This window comes from Syngnathoides biaculeatus, chromosome 16 (assembly GCF_019802595.1).
Source record: "Syngnathoides biaculeatus isolate LvHL_M chromosome 16, ASM1980259v1, whole genome shotgun sequence".
Lineage (NCBI taxonomy): Eukaryota > Metazoa > Chordata > Actinopteri > Syngnathiformes > Syngnathidae > Syngnathoides > Syngnathoides biaculeatus.
In genome coordinates this window covers 7,017,783-7,039,350 of record NC_084655.1, presented here as the reverse complement: position 1 = coordinate 7,039,350, position 21,568 = coordinate 7,017,783, and the positions used below count along the sequence as shown (strand labels likewise).

The 21,568-nt window shown below is 42.2% G+C and overlaps 1 protein-coding gene across 2 annotated transcripts in view; it reads left to right on the top strand.

The window, feature by feature from the left end:
- The window catches only part of cacng2a (calcium channel, voltage-dependent, gamma subunit 2a), a 49,704-nt gene that overhangs the window by 14,819 nt on the left and 13,317 nt on the right, over nucleotides 1-21,568 (top strand). Inside the window, exon 2 of one of the 2 annotated variants that reach the window (XM_061846579.1) lies at nucleotides 8,557-8,640. In XM_061846579.1, the coding sequence (XP_061702563.1) occupies nucleotides 8,557-8,640 (84 nt within the window). The remainder of the gene's footprint in view (nucleotides 1-8,556; nucleotides 8,641-21,568) is intronic. The other variant, XM_061846580.1, reaches the window with a different exon arrangement.

The window sequence follows — 21,568 nt, the reverse complement described above, 5'->3', positions numbered from 1 at the left end:
TTTTTTTGTATGCAGAAAGAGGATGAGAATGTAAACTCTGCAAATAATGAGTGAGTAGAAAATACATTTTACCAGAAAGGTGAAACACTTTAGGTATGAATGGACAAAAGTGTTGGGATGCAGCTTGTGCGGACATTGTGCCCCAATACTTATGTCCAAGTCCACATTTTTACCCATGACTTTTGTCTAAAATGACAATTTTTCTTCTTTTCACCTTGTGTGGGTATCCTAAAACTTTTTTTCCAAACTTGTCTTTTTTTCTTTTTCTCTTCCTGCAAGCATCCCCAAACTTGTCCCCACTACATTTTTGTCACATTTTACTTCCAGTACTTGATCCAATATTTTAGTCCCAATAACGCTAATACTTACGTCCTGTTTTCTCTGTCTGTCTCTCAACACCACTTTTTCTTCACTTTTTAATTTTCGGACGCATTCCAGTACCTTCGTCCAAACGTCATATTTCCACTTCTTGGAAGTGTCCTAATATATTTTCTTCAGTTATTACTTGTAGGTGTCACAATACTTTGCACCCATCTCTTTCCTCTCCTATAGTACTACTACACTTTCCCTTCTCATGACTGTTTGATCAAAATCTATTCTTTCTTCACTTTTCACTTCATATACTTACTTTGTATATTCATCCATCCATTCTCTACCGCTTCTCCGGGTCAGATCACGGGGGAATTAGCTTCAGCAGAGATACCCAGACTAGCCTTTCCCTGCCCACTTCTTCCAGCTCTTACGGAGGGATCCTGAGGTGTTCCCGGGCCAGCTGAGGGACATAGTCTCTCCAGTGTGTCCTGGGTAATCCCCGGGGTCTCTTTCCGCTGGGACATGCCCGGAACACCTCACCAGGGAGTTGTCCAGGAGGCATCCGGATCAGATGCCCCAGCCACCTCATCTGGCTCCTCTTAATGCGAAGGGGCAGCAGTTCGACATTGCCTTTGCCTTTCGACTTAGCTCCCTCTTTACCACAAGGGACCGATATAAAGTCCGCATCACTGCAGAAGCTGCACCGATCCGTCTGTCGATCTCCCGCTCCATTCTTCCCTCACTCATGAACAACACCCCAAGATACTCAAACTCCTCCACTTGGAGCAGGCTCTCATCCCCGACCCGGAGAGGGCACGGCACCCTTTTTCGACTGAGAACCCTAGTCTCATATTTGTAGCTGCTGATTCTCACCCCAGCCACTTCACACTCAGCTGCGAACCGCTCCATTGAGCGTTGGAGAGCACAGCTTGATGAAGCCAACAGAACCACATCATCTGCAAAGAGCAGAGATGCGATGCTGAGGCCACTAAACCGGACACTCTCTGCGCCTCGGCTGCACCTAGTAATTCTGTCCATAAAAGTTGTGAACAAAATCGGTGACAACGGGTAGCCTTGGTGGAGTCCAACTCTCACCAGAAACAAGTCCGATCTATTGCCGGCATTCCTGCCCAAACTCTGACAGCGGTCGTACAGGGACCGAACAGCCGATATCAGTGGACTCGGTACCCCATACTCCCGAAGAACCCCCACAAGACTCCCCAAGGGACACGGTCGAATGCCTTCTCCATGGCTTCACCAAACTCCTTTCACGCCCGGGTTTTTGCCTTAGTCACCACCGAAGCTGCATTCCGCTTGGCCAGCCGGTGCCTGTCAGCTGCTTCAGGAGTCCCGCAGGCTAAAAATGCCCGATAGGGCCCCTTCTTCAGCTTGACACCATCTCTCACTGTTGGTGTCCACTCCCTCTGAGGACTCCAAAAAGGGTGGGTACTCCGAACTTCCATTTGGTGCATAAGCACAAACAACAGTCAGGATCCATCCCCCCACTTGAAGGCAGAGGGAAGCTACCCTCTCATCCACTGGGGTAATCCCCAACGTACAGGCCCCAAGCAATCAATATACCCAAACCTCCTCGGCGTCTCTCACCGTGGGCGACTCCAGAGTGGAACAGACTCCAACCCCTCTCAAGAGGAGTGGTACCAGAGCCCAAGCGGTGCAAAGAGGTGAGTCTGATTATATCTAGTCGGAACTTCTCGACCTCCCGCACCAACTTGGTTTCCTTCCCTGCCAAAGAGGTGACATTCCATGTCCCTAGAGCTAGTTTCTGTAGCTGGGGATCGGATCGCCAAGGTCCCCACCTTTGTCCACCGCCCAGCTCACATTGCACCCAACCCCTATGTCCCCTCTCACAGGTGGTGAGCCCAATGGAAGGGGGACCCATGTTACCCTTTCGGGCTGTGCCCGGCCGAGCTCCATTGGTGCAGGTGGCCACCAAGTGCCCGCCTTCGAGCCCCACCTCCAGTTACTTTGTATTCCATACCTTTTTTCCATACTCTTTGTTTTTCACTTCCTGTAGGTGTCCCAACATTTTCATGCAAACTGTGGGTTTCCTGATAGAAATCCTTTCAAAGGTTGGCTGTCTTCCACATTCTGAAACTCGCATGGAAACTTTCCAGAATTTTCGGAGTTCCCCTGCTGTGTGAGGTGCAGGCGGACAGACATTCTTCTACATGTAATCCCCTCCATCATCATCATCATCATCAATCCTTTCCTCTCCTCTGTAGCGTGTGTGCGCGGGTATTTTTTTTTTTTTATGGCTGCAGGGATAAGATTGGACGTGGGGGGCAAAGGGTTAGCACATAGTTCATTCCCACTACAGTGGGGCTAGGGTGGGGGGGTGATGGATGAGCTTAGTGTTCAATATTTAATGCACACTTGAGTGGAAGCGAAGGTCCAGCAAGGAGGTCACAGGACCACTCAAATGTCTCAGATAATGTGCGTATCATTTATTTTTTTTATATGGTTGTATCTTTCTTCTTTGATTTATCAGCTGTATTCTTTCGCTATTTTATGTCATACTATTCAAAACAATCTTCAACGTTCAGTTTTTAAAATTTGTTATTCCATTATATTGTTGAAAATAACTCATTGTCTTCCATCCATTCTCTGAGTCACTTATCCTCATGAGGGTCGTGAGAGTGCTGGAGCCAATCCCAGTTGACGTCGGGTAAGAGGCAGGGTACACCCTGAACTGGTCGCCGGCACATGGAGACAGACAACAGTAGCACTCACAATGACACTGAGGGACGATTTCGACTGTCCAATTGATTGTTGGAGCCAATCCCAGCTATCATTGGGTAGGAGGCGGGGTGCACCCTGAATTGGTTGCCAGCCAATCGCAGGGCACATGGAGACAAACAGCCGCACTCACAATCAAACATAGAGGTATTTTAGCGTGTCCAATTAATGTTGCATGTTTTTGGGATGTGGGAGGAAACCTGAGTGCCCAGAGAAAACCCACCCAGGCACGGGGAGAACATGCAAACTCCACACGGGAGGGTCTGGGATTGAATCCGGGACCTCAAAACTGTTAGGTCAACTTTCCAGCTGAGCCACCGTGGCAACCTATTTGACACACATATGTATATGTTTAAATAGTTCAGGGTGTAGTTTGTCATCGCCTGGTGTTCGGCGATAGGATCCGTCACTCCTGCAACCCCTGTGAGGATAAGCAGCTCAGGAAATAGATGGATGGATTTTTATTTACATCATTCTCTCATTTATTCTTTTTTTATTTCTTTCTTCAATGTCTTTGCTCATTTTTGTTTTATGTATTTTGTATTGTATTGTCTTCTTTTTCATTTATTGTTTTATTATTTCTTATTTTTCCTCTTTTATACATTTGATTATGTTCCTATTGTTTTCTTATTTTGTTTTTGTATCTCATTCGTGCAGCAGTGTAGTTTTTGAATTTTTTTTTTCTTTTTATATTCTAAATTTATTTTTATTACTAACATATGTTATATTTTAATTATTCTTTTCTTGTGAATTTGTGAAAGTTTTTTTTCATTTTATTTTTGTAATTTTGTATTTTTATGGTTTAACTTTTTATATGGTTATTTTATTTTTTCATTATGTTACTTTCTTTTTTGTTGTATGTATTCTTTCTTTTTTTCTCATTTGTTCTTTCATGTCCATATTCTTTAATTTTTCTCATTCTTTTAGTCATTTTTATTTTGGATTTCTTCTTTCATTTATTCTCAATTTAATTTCTCTGATGCACAAATTTATTATTTATTTTCTTTCTATTTATATTCTTTATATTCTTATTTTTATTCATCCATCTTTCCATTACTTTTTTGTGCTGTTTCTAATTTTACACTAATTAATAATACTAGTAATTAATTTGAAATAGTTTTATTGTTTACCCACCTTATGTTCTGCTTTTTTTTTTTAATTCGGACAATATGTGATTTCATCGCAAATGAATGCAGAATATTCCAAGATAGTGTCAGTGACTAAAATAGAAGCTGTGTAAAAGTGCAATATTCTGCCTTGCTGTGTTTTTGTGTAAAATGTAAGCCACCATTAATCTCCAAATAGCGCTTTTCGGCAGTGATTCTCTGCTTAAACAATCACGAAATGTTTGAAAGGTGTCCACTTGAAGAGCAGTGAGAATGCAGGATTTTAGAGGACGTGCTTGAAACCTGTATGCCTGTCGAGCTGAGTGTGATTTTTTTTTCCCTTTTTTCCCCTTTCCGGCTCAGCGATTAGCGGGGCCTGAATGTGATACTCGATGTGCGCCACCTCCCACTCCCGCTTTGCTCCACCGTCATCCTGCTCTGCCCTTCAAAAACTCTCGTGATGTTCTCGCGTTCAGGCCTCCCGCCGAGCTCCAATTTGTATTGCAACACAACCTGTAGATGCAACTGTGGGCTACAATACAATCAATTTTCTGTCATTGTTTGTTTGTTTGTGAAGTTGCTTCAGTGGTGCTATTTCAAAATATAGACTAAAAAAGTAATAAAATCATGTACGCCGAACTACAAACGTTGCGTAGCTTGTTGCCAGGTGGTGATCACAGCCTTGGATTCCCCCTGCAATGTCCATGTGCTCGTCACCATGGGGGTCCCTCCTCTGTTTCCTTGCCCCGCAATCCTGTTGCCATGGCAACTAACACCCACCCTCCTCATTAGAGGACGAGTTCACCCTTTCAGACACCTTCAAGGCAAAAACGAATCCACAAAAACAAGCTAGGGGCCCAACTGATGTGAATTTTTTGGGGGCCGATGCCAAGTCTGGTTTAGGCAGAATTCAATTACGAAAAGCGATTAATCAGCCACTCAATTAAAAATAAATTAATTAATTGATAAACTGCTATTGTTTGAATTGTATTGTCTTTGTTTTATGTTGTCATGTGCCAATGTGCAAAAAAATAGAAAAGAAAAACAATGATCCATTTTATGTCTATTTGAACATTATTATCTATCTTGTGTTGTGTTTATGTGCGGGGAAAAATAGCTGGGGATAACATGCAAACCCGGGGGGCGGGATTTGAACGCCAGTCCTCAGAACTGTGAGGCCAAGGATCTCACCACATGCCCCGCTGTGCTGTTTTTCTGTTTCATTTTCATTAATTACCTCAGACCCTGGAAAGATTTGCTTGACTACATGTTTGAAGTTAATTGGTGACAACATGCAAACTATGTTGTACCAAATTGCTGTTTTTCTAAAATTTAGTTTTCTTTATTTTTTGGTGGCAGTTAAATCGGTACCACATCACACACTTTGGAGTCCAGCCCGAGTCTCCACCCACCCACTTTAGCACGTTTATTATCAGCAGCTAGCAGTAAGCTATCTAGCAATGCCAGCACCCCCCAAAAAAATATTGTATTCCCTTAGGAAATTCCACTGTTAGAGTGCCTCGTTGTCAGCCATGAGTGGGCACACCTCTCAGAGAAAGCAAGAAAGGGTGGGGGGTATACTTAAAAAACTCCAAATGACAAACTGTGAACCAGGGGTTCGGCCTATCGTGGCCTCTTTAAAGTGACACGTTGTCAGTCATGACTGGGTGGAAGCCACAGAGGGACAAAAATGGAACAGCAGGACGGGGAGGAGTGACATTTGACAGCCAGTGTGTGGACAGGAGTTGGACTCTGGCTTGTCCGCCTTTGAGCGCCTCGTTGTGGCATAGAAAAGCAATGGGATGGCCCGCTGGGATATACAATATTGTTGTATACATTTTGTGGCCTCAAGCATAAAGTTGGAAATACCCATGGGAAATATGCTAGACGAAGTAGCATCCATTTTTTAGGTTGTGGTACTGGTATTTGATCGACAGTTTCACCACATTCAGCAAACACACCCACAGCCTTTGTGGCTTGGTAGTTAACCATTTTTTTTTCATCATGATATATTTTCCAATTTTCTCAATCCCATTTTGTATTTCCAAATCCTATGAAATTCCTTATTTAAAGAACTTTTCTAATCTTTCTCCCTTTCCAGTATAAAGTCATGCATCGTATAATATCAGTGTATCATTAACAGAAAATGTAGTGATTTGACATTTTTGTGATTTTGGACAGATTCATACATTTTCCCATCATTGTGAAAGTCAATATATGGAGTTCTCGGTTTAAGACGGTCTCGACACTCGAGTCTTGTCCACCATTATGGCCCCAGTACATCGCGTTTCTGCTTAGCTCATGCATTTGGATTATCTGTGTTTGTGCGCTGGGAGTTTATTTAGCCTTTTTGTCCACCTTTTTACACATTATGCCCCGAAAGAAGAAAGATGGAGTTTTTTTGGACCGTGGAACCAAATCTTAACGTCATTAAAAAAATGGAGAAAGGATTAACATCGACGGACATGATGGACATAAAGACCTGGACTTCAGTCGGATGACCGTGGCAGTTATGATTAAGGACAAAGCCCGTATTTTAGCGTACGTGAAGGGTTTCACCCCTATGAGGGATACAGTGATCGTGAAACAACTTTTTTTGTGAAGAAAAAAAAAAAACAAAGCAACATTCTTCGATCGTTGCCGAGATGGAAAGATTACTTACGTTATGGATCAAGGATCCGAATCAACATAGGCTTAATATCAGCCTCATGTTCATAAAGGGAAAAGGCACAACCTATTTTCCTAACTTTGAAAGAGCCGAGGAGGAATTTACCGCTAGCAACGGCTACCGGCACTTGCTTCCTTAGCAATAGCTGAGCGCAGCCTCCCTTCATTCTTCGCCATCCTAGCCTCCCTTCCCTAATAGTAAGTGAAGCGTCTTATATTTTTTACATTAATGTAATTTTGTTTTTTTTAGATGAAGTACCAACACCTGTCCATTTCTGAGCCGCTTCTCCTCATGAGGGTCATGGGAATGCTGAACCCAATCCCAGCAGTCGTAAATTTTGACTTTATTGGTAAAATCCGACTTAAGTCGAAATTCGAGTTAAATCGCTACTGTGGGAACAGATCTCAGTCGTAGACCGAGTGTTCGCTGTATTGCCGTTTTATTAAACAATATTACCGTATGATGATTAATAAAATCAGGTGGCTCCTACCGTGTAGCCTTCATAAATCTTATACAGATACATGGGGAAGAAAGTCAGAGGGTGGAGGTGGGGAGTGTCGGGGGGGGACACAGCATAGGTGGAGGTGTCGGCCAAACAAGATGAGCAGTCGGTTTGGTGGCGCGCCAACTCACTGTTGTTTGAACTTTGCCACTGACTGCCCACGTGTGTGCCGTGTGAAAAGCACTGACGATGTTCATGTTCAACTCGCCATCCACGTGTGTCTTTAAAAAGTCAAACAGTTGCTTTTACAATCACTAGTACCAAGTTACCCACAAAGTAATGTAGGCTCTGGTAAAAGTCGTAAAATGCACACTGCAGAGTCAAGTTGTGGTGTTGGTGATCAGCATGCCATCTGCGTGTGTCTTTAAAAAGTCAAGCCATCGCTTTTTTTAGTTCCTAATTTTTTTTTTTTTGTAGCTTAAAAAAATAATCACTGAGCCGTTCTGTAATATGAAGCATCCAGCGGAGTGTAAACATCGTTAGCTTGGAGTTGCAAATGGGGCTTGTTATGGAAGCTAAATGCAGCTAACTCACAACTGAGCAGCACAGGAAACGACATCACTTTATATAGTCAGGAGGAAACTTGCGCTAGAACATATACGCCTGAGCCCTTTGACATTTTTGCATATGTTTTCAGCATTTATCTTCAAATATCCATCCTTTCATCCATCCATCTATTATATGAGCAGCTTATCCTCACAAGGGTCGCAGGAGTGCGGGAATCTATCTGAGCTATCTTCAGGGTACGCCTTGAACTGGTTGCCAGCCAGTCGTTGGGCACAGACAGACAACAGTCACACCCACAATCACACTTAGGGGCAATTCAGTGTCCAATTAATGTTGCATGTTTTTGGGATGTAGGAGGTAACCAGGGTTCCGGGAGAAAATTTGCGCAGGCACATGGAGAACATGCATACTACACACTAGCAGGGCCGTAATTTGAAACCTGGTCCTCGGAACTATGCTACCCTGCAGCCGTAATGAAACATTAGTCAGGCAAAAGAAATTCCTTCCTCGAATAGAACCTCAAGTATTAATCACATTCATTTTAAAACTATGATCTTAATTCTGAAGTTCGAAGTAACTTCCTGGAAAAGAAGCAACAGTGTTATGTGAGAAAAGCCAAAGAAAAAGCCACTCACAACTTTCAGTGGGCTTTGTTGTTGTTTGTTTACGTTTTTACCATTTTTTATCCCTCTTCCCGTTCCCAGGAAACTTCAAGGGCATGTGCAAACAGATCGACCACTTCCCCGAGGACACGGATTACCAAGCTGACCCGTCAGAGTACTTCCTGCGTGAGTACACGCACACACGCACACTTCCAGAATGTTCGTTTGCCGCTCTTTGGCTAGCTCCCTCACTCGCGTTCGATGCCAGGATGCTGCTCGGCCCCATATCGCTCCGCCGCCCCCGTCTCGCCAGCCGGGGCCTGCCAAGAGACGCGTGTGTGTTACACTTTCGTCAGTCAACATTGTGTCCAATGATAAGTGCACTGTGTGTGCAAACAATACACAAAGCGCTTTCAGGCAACCAATTCCTTGGCGGCGTTCGCCTTGTCTGTGTTCTGTGTGAAAGGTACACACAGCAAGGCATGTGGTTGGACGTCAGATTTTATGTGAATTAAATTTTCTCTCTCACGAGGTAGTACCAGGAGTGAGATGATTGCAGTGTGAAAGGGTATGGTGGCAATCCAAGAAACTCACTTCTCCTGCCATGTTGTGTTGAAAACAATTGTTACTATCTGTTGTTCCTGATGTCTGAAAGCAAAATTCTGTTGATGTTATCGACTTCCAATATGCATTTCCAACTAATAGTGATATCCATTAACGATTCAATTTTTGCCATCGATAGTATCTAAGAATCTGAATACAGAACGTTTCCGCATCAAACTGTGTGAATTTGCACTACAATCATGGCAGAATGTCCTGGTTTGCTGGATTCCGTGTGAAAGGCCCAGGTGGATAAATGCTGGATAAATTCTACCGCATCTCCTGCTGTCTGTCTCAGTATTTTCATCCTACTGCTGATGTCATCTGATTATCTGTATTATTATTATTATCTGTAACTATCTGTAGTATGCGCTCACACAGCCTGATGCACTAGTGTACCTCTATGCTGAGTTCCGCCTGAAAGCTACAGGTAAATAACTGTTACGCCTCTGTCATTTGATTTTACGGAATGTGCGAAATGTGCAGCAGACGCTTGGAAGCTCATCCAGTGCGTATTCACATTAGCGTCATCATCATCATCATCATCATGGAGAGGCTGTTTTGTTTGTTTGTCGTGGTCATTTTGCGCAGCACTGGAACATGTTGCCAAGGTTAGAATCCCTTTGGAGCATCAGCACTTGCCACCATAGCGAAAGTTCTGTTTTGAAACTTGCAGGATTTGTTTCGCAGCCTGTTGCTGTTGAGGTCCTGCATTTACGTCCTTGCGATGTGTTGACACAAGAAAGTCAGGGTTCATGTGGATCATCGATTAAATTCCCTGGAAACGTCTTTTCAAAATTTTGGGGACCAGGAGGCGTTTTCCAGGGAATGCCTCATTTAACTTATCCTAAATAAATGACCAACATACACCCCTAAGTTTGAACATAATTTATTCTTGTGAAGTGTTCAAAGTCTTATTTGGTCAATCACCGTAACATTTTTTTCCATAGGAAATAATGTAATTGAGTTTAATCTGTTCCAAACCTCCAAAGAGTACATTCCCATTTTCATTCCTATTTATGTAAAAACACATCCACTGTGTATTTAAACAATACTAAATGCATAAAACAATTTAAATGTGTATCATTTACCTTGTTAGTAGCTGCGTGATAGCATCAGAGGGGCTCGAGAGGGAAGGAGGACATGTTACACTGAAGTCACCCTCCATGTTTTTTTTCTCTAGTAACTTCGCTATTTCTTCTATTATCTGTGGTCTTTGCTTTGTTATAGCAGTCACTCCTTTGGCAGCACTAGCTGCCTTTTATTACATTTTTATTCTTTAGGATAGTTGAAATAGTCGACTTAGCTGTACGATACTAGTGAGCAAGAGCTGTAACAAACACCCAGCCCATTTTCGTACTTAGCGATTATCTCCTTCCCTAAATCTACTGTGGTTCGCACAACTTTTCTTTTGCTGCTGGTAGCACTGCTGTCTTTCTTTGGGCCCATGGCAAAGAAAGCACTGGAAAAATATAAAATATTGAGAAGCATTCGCGAATGTGCGTGTTCACACTACGAGTGCTGCCTTGACTCAAAGTAGGCAGCGGCTCGTCTCGGCAGCGTGACACATTCATTCGGCATTGTTCAGCTTGAACTCGGAGACGCGACCAACATGGGTTCAGCTTTGCCCGGTGTTCAGACACGAGAATTGGGGCGAACACAGAGGCTTTTTTTGCTCAGATTTTGGGGTCGAAATCCGATTTGTAAGACCGAGTCATTTGAACTCCATGGTTCCAGTTGTACGTGTATATTGAATGATACCTCTACTTACGAAATTAATTTGCCACTGAAGTTGTTTTGTAACGTGATTTTTTTTTCACAAGTAGAAGTGCTTTTTACATGTAAAAGCTTAATCTGTTCCAAGGCTCCCCCAAAATACGCATTCAAAGTACATAATGTAAAGAATAATAAAAACATTGTTCATTTACCTCTGGAGTTGGGTGACTGAGTGACAAGCAAAAGGCATCATGGGGGATGAAGGACGAGGCAAACATTTGACAGCTGAGCGAAAACATACGTACGAACATACGCACGCACACAACTTAATTCCGCTAAAGTTTCTTGTGGCCCATGGTGAAGAAAGATGAATAAACTTGCAAAAAAACATACAAAAAACTCACGAAAAAGTTGTACTTTTCCAATGTGCGCTAGCTTGTGACAAAGCATGTGAAAGCGCTAGTGTGTGATTCAGTCACACTCGAGCGTTGAAGGGAAATGAGCATCGTGGGTAAAGATTGGCGTTCCTCCTAGGCAGTGGGATGCCAGGAAGATGCTACGGCAATAGCCGATGGGAGAGCAGCTCTATCGCGCCACTTTCAAACTGAGGTAGAGGATGTTTACATTCGGTGGAATTTGGGGGCTTCGAATACCAGGTATTATATTATTATACTTATTTTTGCCTTTCGTATCTGGAATTTTCCTTTGTAACAAGAGAATATTTTTGTAAAAAGACGTTTCGTAACCTGAATTTTTATGAGAGATGTTCATAGGTAGAGGTACCACACTACTGGGATAACTGCTTTTGTCATTTTTAACTTACTACTAACTCACTATATTATTAATTTAAAAAAAAAACAGCAACATGCTTGCTAAAAAAAAAACAAAACGTGTTTTTCTAATGTTTTTAAAATGTTCAAAAAATGCTTTGGGCAACTATGCTTTTAAGGTCACAAAATGATTTGGGGATTTGAGAAACATTGTCCTCTGGAACGAATGGGTGGAGAGTGGGGGGCAATTGGAGAGTGTTGCCTGAGCTGTGCGTATGACTACGGTAGCCAAAGCACCGCCAATTAGACAGTTTGACTTTACGCTCAGAGCGATGGCCGCCCATCTGGATCTGCCAGAAGCGTATGCGCTAACGGTGCCGCTAATGATGCTAACAACAACGTCAGCGGCTGGGCTGACACTGGACGTTAACCTCTCTGACTGCGCTCTGATTGGACCAGCAGACTCCCAGTGGCTGGCCAATTAGGACACTGGCGTCCATAAATATTTCAGCCTCCTTCTTTATGTGGGTCAGGCCGCTGTCATTTTCATGACGAGACCACACCGAGTGTCATGTCGCAAGACAGACAGACTGACAGACGGCTGATAGACGGCCAGATGCCGTACTTCACTAAATGAGACGGGACATATTATTAGTGAACATAGATTAAACGTCATACTTTGTATTTCTCAAAACACACGTCATATTAAAAATGTTTTCAGAATACTGTATACTGAACATGATGTCATGCTATATGCAGTTTTATAATAAAAATCACATCATACTCTGTATCATACAGCATTTAAAATTATTTCTTACTGTACGTCATGTCTTATTAAACGTCATAGATGACATGTCGCATTAAAATGATAACCCTAACCCTACTAGTCATAATGTCATATTAAGAATGATACATACATAATTTATTAAAACTCTGTCTTCCAATAAATACATCATGTCATATTACAAATGTCATACTACACATGTCATTTAAAAAAAAACATGACAGAATATTAAAGGTTGACAGATTGTACGTGTCATAAAAAAATTGAACTGCTTCCATACATTATGTCATAATGAAAATTATATCTTATTATACATAGATCATGTCATAATAGACATGATGTTACTTTTATTTCTTTTTGCATGACGGTCAGTGTCACGGCGCCTTTGGATGGCCTACTTTATCTCCTCTCTTCCTCCTCCTCCTCTTCCTCCTCTTCCTCCTCTTCCTCTCCCATTACGTAACACCTAGCGTGTCAATCCAGGTGAAGGCTCACCCGGACGTGACGTCGCACATGCCCAAAAATGGAAGGGGCACGCCAGTGATGTCATCTCATTGCATGGGGAGTCCAAACAACATGCACGCACACAAACACACAGCACTGATATGCCGCCCCCCACTGTACCATCAAGTCAGACTCACCCTCTTTTCATCTAAATTATCCCTTACCATCGTGTTTTAAAATAGGTCATACAGTACTATACATTTCACTTTAAAGCTGACAACTTAACTGACGTCTTGTCTTATTAAGAATAAAGGGATACAATAAATCCTGTCATAAAATATGAAGTCGTGTTAGACATTATGTCATAAAACTCCTGACCAGAGGTAGGAAGGAATGCTTTACATTTATTCCATTAGTTCACTCTTTATGAATTCTACTTGTCAGAATACTTTTAATGAAACATACAGTACTTTTTATGTTTATTTGAGTATTTATGTGATGAAGAAATGTTACTTTTACTCCATTACAATAATTTACATTCTGCTCGGTACTTTTGATCAATTATTGCTTATTTATCTTTGTTTTCATGTGTAATCTGTTTCAACTACAACTTCAGGATTGGACGTTGTCTGCTCCAATAAAGAGCTCGTGCACCTACGTCACCGAAGTCACGTGACTGACCATACTGCCAGGCAAGCTAAGCATTGCTCAATGTTATGTCAGTTGGAGACGACACGGTAATGTCTTATAGCACTACGCCCTGAGTTTTGTCCGATACCGTTAAACATTTAGAAAGTGATAAATGAAGGTACGTGGAAAAATGAGAGACACTTGGCATAGAAAACCCATATTTAATGTTGAAGTCGATGTTTTCGCTGATAAGAAATTCGACTGTTAACCCGGTTCCGCTTGTGTTGGACAACTAGATATACACATGGATCTGGTGAGTTAGTCATCGAGATTTACACGGAAGAGTTTGTAAGCATTGAAAAGTCTGGACAATACAAATACTTCGTTGCTGGATCTGTTCTCAATGGGGAGACGGCTCGTGAATGTGGAAGTGTGTTCGGCTAGACGTTAACCTTTGCTATCGATCTTTTCAACTAGTATTCAATACAAATACCAATATTTAGATAAATGACTGGTTTTACATAAACTTGCATTCATTAAGTATGATTGGAAAAAAAAGAGGACAAGCGAGTCGGCTCCTCCATAGCGTTTCCCAAGAAGTATTTATAATGCTAAGTTGGCTCATTTGGGAACAATGCATTGAGAAAAAATAAGACAGCGTTGGCTCCTCCGTACATGAAGTGTGTTGAGGCCATACGTTAAACTTCAGTAAACCTCTCTGTGACAGATGCTTTTTTTTTTTTAAATATGCATTGTTCTCAAATGACTTCAATGCATATTTAACAAAAGAAAATTAACTGCTGGGATAGGCTTCAGCCCTTTACAATCTGGGTTATTTAAGAACAATGCGTTTAAAAAAAAAAAAACACAGGGAGTCGTCTCCAACGTACACGGAAGCGTGTTGCGGCCACGAGTTAACCTACGTAAACCTCTGTGTGACCTTTTTTTTAAACACACAATGGACTCATTTGAGAACAATGCATATTAAAAAAAAAAAAAAACATCTGTCAGTGAAGTGAAGTGTTTACTGAAGTTTAATGTGTGGCCGCAACATGCTTCCATGTACGCTGGAGACGACTCCCTGTGTTTTTGTTTTTTTTTATGGCATTGTTCTTAAATGAGCCAGATTAGCATTATAAATACTTCTTGGGATTTTGAGATTGAGAAGAATAATTCCTACCGGAAATGAAGTGATCGCTTGGGCACCATCCATCACGTTCAATGTCCCCCAGACTGTCGAGCAGCTCTTTTTGACCGGCAATATGGCGCCGTGAAATTGGTGACGTCACATGCACGAGCTCTGTAACCTAACTGCTCTCTAGTTCACCAATCTGTCGATTCAAGAGAATCACATGCCATCAGACGATGTATTCTCTTGGGGTTTATGAGCAAAGCTATAACCACAAGAGTTGGCGATCAACACGCCTACATCACAGCCATGTTGGGAAGGTTGTCGTTCCAATAGGAGTGCAACAGCGTGCAACTGCGTTTTTGCTGTTGATTTGGCTGCGCATTTTAGCCCAGATTAGCACTATTTTATGGTCATAAATAATTGTAAAACATGCACCTTTTGGGGTACGTGCCAATCTTGCTCATACACAGACACAATTTCTGAGTGTTCTTACCAACCTCTGCTCCTGACACATTAAAAATGATCTTACTTGTCACTCATTCATTCATTCACTCAGTCATTTTCTGAACCGCTTATCCTCACTAGGGTTGCGGGCATCCAGATATCTTTGGGTGAAAGGCGGGGGTATATCCTGAACTGGTCGCCAGCTAATTGCAGGCCACTCAGAAACATCAATTTGCACTCACATTCACACCTATGGACAATTTGAGTCTTCAGTTAACCTACCGTTCATGTTTTGGGGTAGTGGAAGGAAACCAGAGTGCCCGAAGAAAATCCATGCAGGCACGGGGAGAACATGCAAACTGCATACAGGTGAGGTCAGATTTGAACCCGGCTCCTCAGAACTGTGACGGAGGTATGTGAAACAGTTGGTCTCCGTGCTTCCTCTTAACTTGTCACGTCATATTAAAATGTCTTATGATACATCCATCCAAGGTGCATATCCTGGCAAGGTTCACAAGATTGCTTAGCCTATCCCAGGTAACTTCAGGCAAAAAGAGGACGAAATGCTTAGCTGGTCTCCAGTCAGTCGCAGAGCACATATCGACATCACGTCAATAAATATGAAGTCTTGATATGGATCACATTGAAATGATGTATTAGTTTTCATCATGCCATTTAAAAATCATGTCTAAGTATAATTCACATTACACAAATTGTTACTATCATGCCATAGTAAAGTCCTATTAATAATCTCACACTTAACATGGTGTTATACTATTCATCATGTCACAAAAACTTAAACCACACCATAGATATCATGTTACACTTAAAATTTTGTTCCTCACACACACACATGCAAGAACACACAAACAAAGAGCCTTAGCATCTTGCGTGCATGTGCATGCGTGTGTGCATGTGTGTGTGCATGTGCGTGCGTGCGTGTGTGTGTGTGTGTGTGTGTGTGTGTGTGTGTGTGAGAGAGAGAGAGAGTCCCAGTAGCGTGGCACTTTGCACATCCACCCGGGATTATATAAGGCAGCTGAGGCGCACTGAAGCGCCAGTGGGTTTTTAGATCATGCCGTGTCTGAGCTCCCATCATGCACTGCTCCGCTGGGTGCTAAGCAGCTGAGCGAGGAGGAAGAAGAGGAGGAGGAGGAAGACGAGCAAGGCAAAAAAGAAATACCCCGTTATGCAAGAAGGCCGTTTACAAAGAGAGAACGCCAATCATAGAAAGAGGAGAGGACATAGACTCGTATGATGAGCTTCAACGCTGCTGCAGGAAATGCAACTTTTGTTTTTTTATAATCAATTCTTACCCCTGGTAAGTAAACTATATACTGGACAGAAAAAGCATATGAGAACCTTTCACCAAACATGAACAAAAAAGACATCTCACAGCAACAGAGCACCTCTTTTTTGAAGCCACCCACTTTTCAAGTGAGCGAAAGTATTAGAACACATGACAGTTGGGTGTTTCTAGTTGCTCAGGCGCCTTTTCATTTGAATGCTTAAATATCATTGTGATTGGTTTTGTCTTTGGGTTACACCAGTGAAATCTGAATTTGCTGTTAAGCAAACATGAAGACCAGCAGTCTGCCTGTGGGAGAAAAGCAAACCATTTTGAAGCTGAGTGAAGAGAGAAACTCCATCTGAGCTATTGCACAAACATGGGGCATAGCCGGCACAACAATTTGGATGTTGTGAAGCGGAAAGAAAATGCTCATGTAGTGAGCAACATACATTGAACAGTTCGCTCCAGGGTATCAAAAGTTGTTGATGACAGAAGCGTCGTGAGACCTGTAAAGAAAGACTCAAAGACAACAGTCAGTGAAACATCACTGCCGACCTCCACAGGGCAGGGGTGGAGGTATCACAATCCACAGTTTGAAGACGACTTGGGGAAAAGAAATGCACAGGCCATCCCACAAGATGCAAACTTCTCATAAGCAAAAAGAATCAAAGAAAGAAAGAAAAGTATCAAATCGAGAACATGTAAAATCCACAGAGGTGGCCCCGGGATCGATGAACCCTGTCCTCAAAAGTGTGAGGCAGATGTGTTAACCATTTGTCCACTGTCCCGCCATGTCATAATTTAATCATTAAACATTGTCTTTCTATTCATGCCAAATACTGTACTTTATATCATGTTATATTAAGAAACAAAGACTTACCTCTGCTTTTGAGAAAATGATGTCCTATTAACATTTCAACAATAAACATGAAGTCACATTTATGCGTTGTTATTACCCTGCGTTGGCATTTGTTATCTTGCATATTAAAGGCTACAGCTCCTGAATAATATTCATGCTCGTCATCGTAATTAGCGGCTGCTTTTGGATGTTTTTCATTGGTGCCAGCCTCCTGTCGATGCTTGCATGAGTTCATCTGAGACAATCCACCAATATTGATGAGTGGGGCAGCAGTGTAGTGGTTGTGCTGGGGTTTGCATTGCCACCACCCTGCGGCCCCAAAGCAGACTGGCCTGATAAAATCGATGGGACGGGTCTGGGGTGCGACACGCAGGGACTGGCCTGAGGTGTGTGTGTGTGTGGTGTGTGTGTGTGTGTGTGTGTGTGTGTGTGTGTGTGTGTGCGTGTGTGTGTATGTGTGTCTGAGGTATATGATACGCTAACACTGTCCCAGTCTCCTAGGCAACAGATGGCCCGCAGACATGAGGCAGCAAATTAAAAGCCAATCTTTTTTTTTTTGTTTGTTTTTTGCTCCTGATTGACTGAACGAGTCCACACAACGATGACTCCGTGTGTCATTAATGAGGAATTTAGCAATGAACACACCTCATAAAACACGTGTGTCCTCACAGCTCAGGTGAAACAGGAAATCACACGTCCTTTATTTATTTAGCTTGCGGGCTCTCATTTTTGGGTGAAATTAAAATGAGTTTTACTGTGGCGGGCTGGAGTGGAAGTTGATCCACATGCAATTGCAAAGGAAAAGAAGCACCAGCTGGTCCTTGCTGAAGAAGAAATATGTAAACATAATAAATGTGAATGTAAACAGCAGCAAAAATATTCAGCAGTGTTGTATGTTGGAACAAATTATACAGTGTATAATCATCAATCCATTTTCTGAACAGCTTATCCTCACAGGGGTCACGGGAGTGGTTGGGTCAATCCCAGCTGTCATCTGGCAGAAGGCAAAGTACACGATGAACTGCTTGCCAGCTAATCGCAGGGCACATTGAAACCAAACAACCATTTGTACTCACAATCACACCTTGGGGCAATTTAGTGTCCAATTCATGTTGGGTAATATGTGACCCATTATCTAAACCGGAAGTCCATCGATTCACCGCTTATCCTCAAAAGGGTCGCGGGGAGTGCTGGAGCCTATCCCAGCTGTCAACGGGCAGGAGGCGGGGTAATCCCTGAACTGGTTGCCAGTCAATCGCAGGGCACATTGAGACAAACAGCCGTACTCACAATCACACCTAGGGTCAATTTAGAATGTTCAATTAATGTTGCATGTTTTGGGGATGTGGAAAGAAACCGGAGCGCCCGGAGAAAACCCACACGGGCACGGGGAGAACATGCAAACTCGGGATCGAACCCCGTACCTCAGAACTGTGAGGTCAACCCTTTCCAGCTGAACCACCGTGCCGCTTATTTAAAAATTATTTATTATTATTTAAAACCCATCAGCGTTCAACGATGTCAGATTTTGGCGCACAGAAAGTTCTCTCCACACGTAGGCCTGGTCATACTATGTCGAAGTTTTGGCACAGGGAATCTGATGCAATTTTGGTGAGGCTGATCAGTGTACATGCAAGCAGAAAGACACACAAGGTCCTCGGACTTATATGGTGGCCGAAAGATCTATTTCAACAGTGGAAATCCAGACTTCTTAATCAACGTACTAATCAAACCATTCTTATTTTCAGGATCATTATTACGTGGTTTAAAACGACAAACCTGGCTGGCACGTGGTTATAAAAGTTTGGGAATAGTTGGAAATGAACAATCGTTTAAGGGGAGAGGCACTACATCAGTGAGGTCTCTAAAAATATTTAAGTCGCCCCTGGTTATTTATCACGTATCAGTTATTTAATCACTTTGTTTTTTGCCAGACCAGCCAAGTGATAATTCTCCAGTCACATGCTCTCTATGCATGCTAGACCAACATTGCCCTCCCCACACCGCCACCTCACACACACACCAGCCCCTCCATTGATGAGCGACTGGGGGGGCATCCCACAGGCGCCCATTAAAGCCACCACCACCACTATGCAGATGCAGCAAGAATAGTCAGCAGCATTGTATGCAGAATTCATGCTACTTTCCAGCCTTATTTAAAAATTGAATACATTCTCCCCACCCCCTTTTAAAATTCTACTCACGACACCGTTTAATTAAGACATGAAACTGTCGCTTGGGAAATGTTGTTAAAATCTTTAAAAATAATAAGTGGAAAAAAAACATGTCCATTCCTGAAGTATGAAGAGGTCACACAGGTGGTAGCACCTCCCCCCACCCCAGTGTGTCACAATATAAGCCTGCAGGTCGTCACGTTTGCCATCAGCTGTGTCAATCGATACGTGGCTTGCACTATCTGCTGCCCCGCACGCACACATCCCGGCGGGCGGGCTGTGGCGAGCGGTCGCTTACTACAGGATGCGTTAGTTAGTCGAATGTGATTCCCCTCCAAGCTCCCGTAGTTTGTCTTCTGAAATGTGGGTCACCAATTGGACGCACCTCATGCTAGGAGACAAACAAGGACAGGACGCCATATTTGTTTTGTCATAGGCACAGGAAATCCTCCCGTCTGACAAGCTCATTGTCTTAGCCGGAGAAAGAAACATTGATCCAAGCGATACATAGCAAACTGTCAATCATACAAAGGCAAACAGAGACAAACCAAGAATTCTTTTGCAATAACTTCGCTCAACCTGCACTAATTTATGATTTCTGTACATGTATTATACCAGGCTGGTGCGCAGCGAGCATAACATGACCACCAAGAAATCCAGTAAAAACGTCAAGCAGAAGAGAGACTTTGACGAAAATACTTCTTGCTTTTGTACACCCTCTTAATGTAAAACAACAAGTTTGAGAAAGTGCTTTTGATGGCAACAATATCATTTATTTATAGATAGACAAGTATAAAACATGTCGTAAGTGAAGCTGACTCCCCACATGGCTTGAGTTGAACATCAGTCAGTGGCTTATTAGACTGCATTCACTCTTCTTACTATGAACTGCATCATGTTTTCACACAATGGTGACACACACTTTCTACTACCTCTCATGGCAGATACTGTCTATACCATACATATACATACTCTATTTGAGTGTGAGTTGCGTAAACTTGTCGGACTTCTAATATGTCGTCATTTCTCTCCTTCATAAAAGACAAGCCAAGATTCACTCGCAATCATTGTCATTTACTCAAAAGCTGTGCTGATCTGAAAAGCAAAGCAATGCAACAGAAGTATTATAAGGAGTTGTTAGTCATCTTAGAGGTTGACAAAGCTGAATTTCACAGGCAAGCCATTTCCACCCCTACACACTGAAAAATGCACTTGACAAATATATTCGGCAAGGGCTAGATTCCACTTGACATATATAATCGGCCATAGCTGTGAGTGAGTTCATTGGTTTGAAACACAAAATATAAAACTTGATGTCCGTTTTCATCTAGTTGGGCTTTTATCCCTTCTCCTTATGCCTTTTAAAACATATTTTTGAGATTAACGAAAGAATGACCTCTGCTCAGTCCAGCCCCACATTTCAACTTCAAATGTGGAGTCTCGCCCTTTGACCAAACTTGAACCAAACCCACCCAGTCTTAACCTAACCCTAACCCTATCCAAAAACCCAAACCCATGCAAGAAATCTTAGAATAAATTCATTCAGTAGTTATTCTACCCTGTGTGTTAAATTTGTCTATAAAAAAGAAGGAAGTATATCACATTAATTTGCACTTTAATGAGGTTCTACAGTGTCAGACTGGTTCTTGGCTCTGGGATGCAATCAAGAATTGGGCTGGCCAGTATCCTGCATTTTATAACCTTTATTATTGTCCAAATGAAGGCAAAATAACAAAATAATCATGTCATTAACACTGCCATTATATTACTTACTCTGAAAACAGACATCCTGCCTTTTTTCCCAAACATGAACATGATCTGTACATTCATCTTTGTCTAACCCTATCCTAATCCATAATCTAACCCTAACCTGACCAAGACCATAATAACCCTTATCTAGAGGAGGCAGCCATATTTGCCCTCCTTCTCCCTCCTCTTTGGCTGCAAACTGAGCCTTTTTGAGGTTTTACCTAACTTTCATGTCACCTTGATGTTTTTTTTTACAATTTTGAATCAATATTTTGCAGAAAACTAGAGGTCCAACAATAAATCGAATAATCGACTACTAATTGTTGATCAAATCAATCACCAAATTTATATAATCGATCAATCGTTCAGAGATCTTGTTTAACTTAAAATTGTTCAAAACCCCAGAATTTCAGCCTTTTAACAGTATGTATTCTGTAGTTTCTGTAGTCCCCAATGATAGGTGATTGATTGTATTTGTCTAAATTAATTTGCAACTAACTTTTTTTCTTGCATTTGAAAAC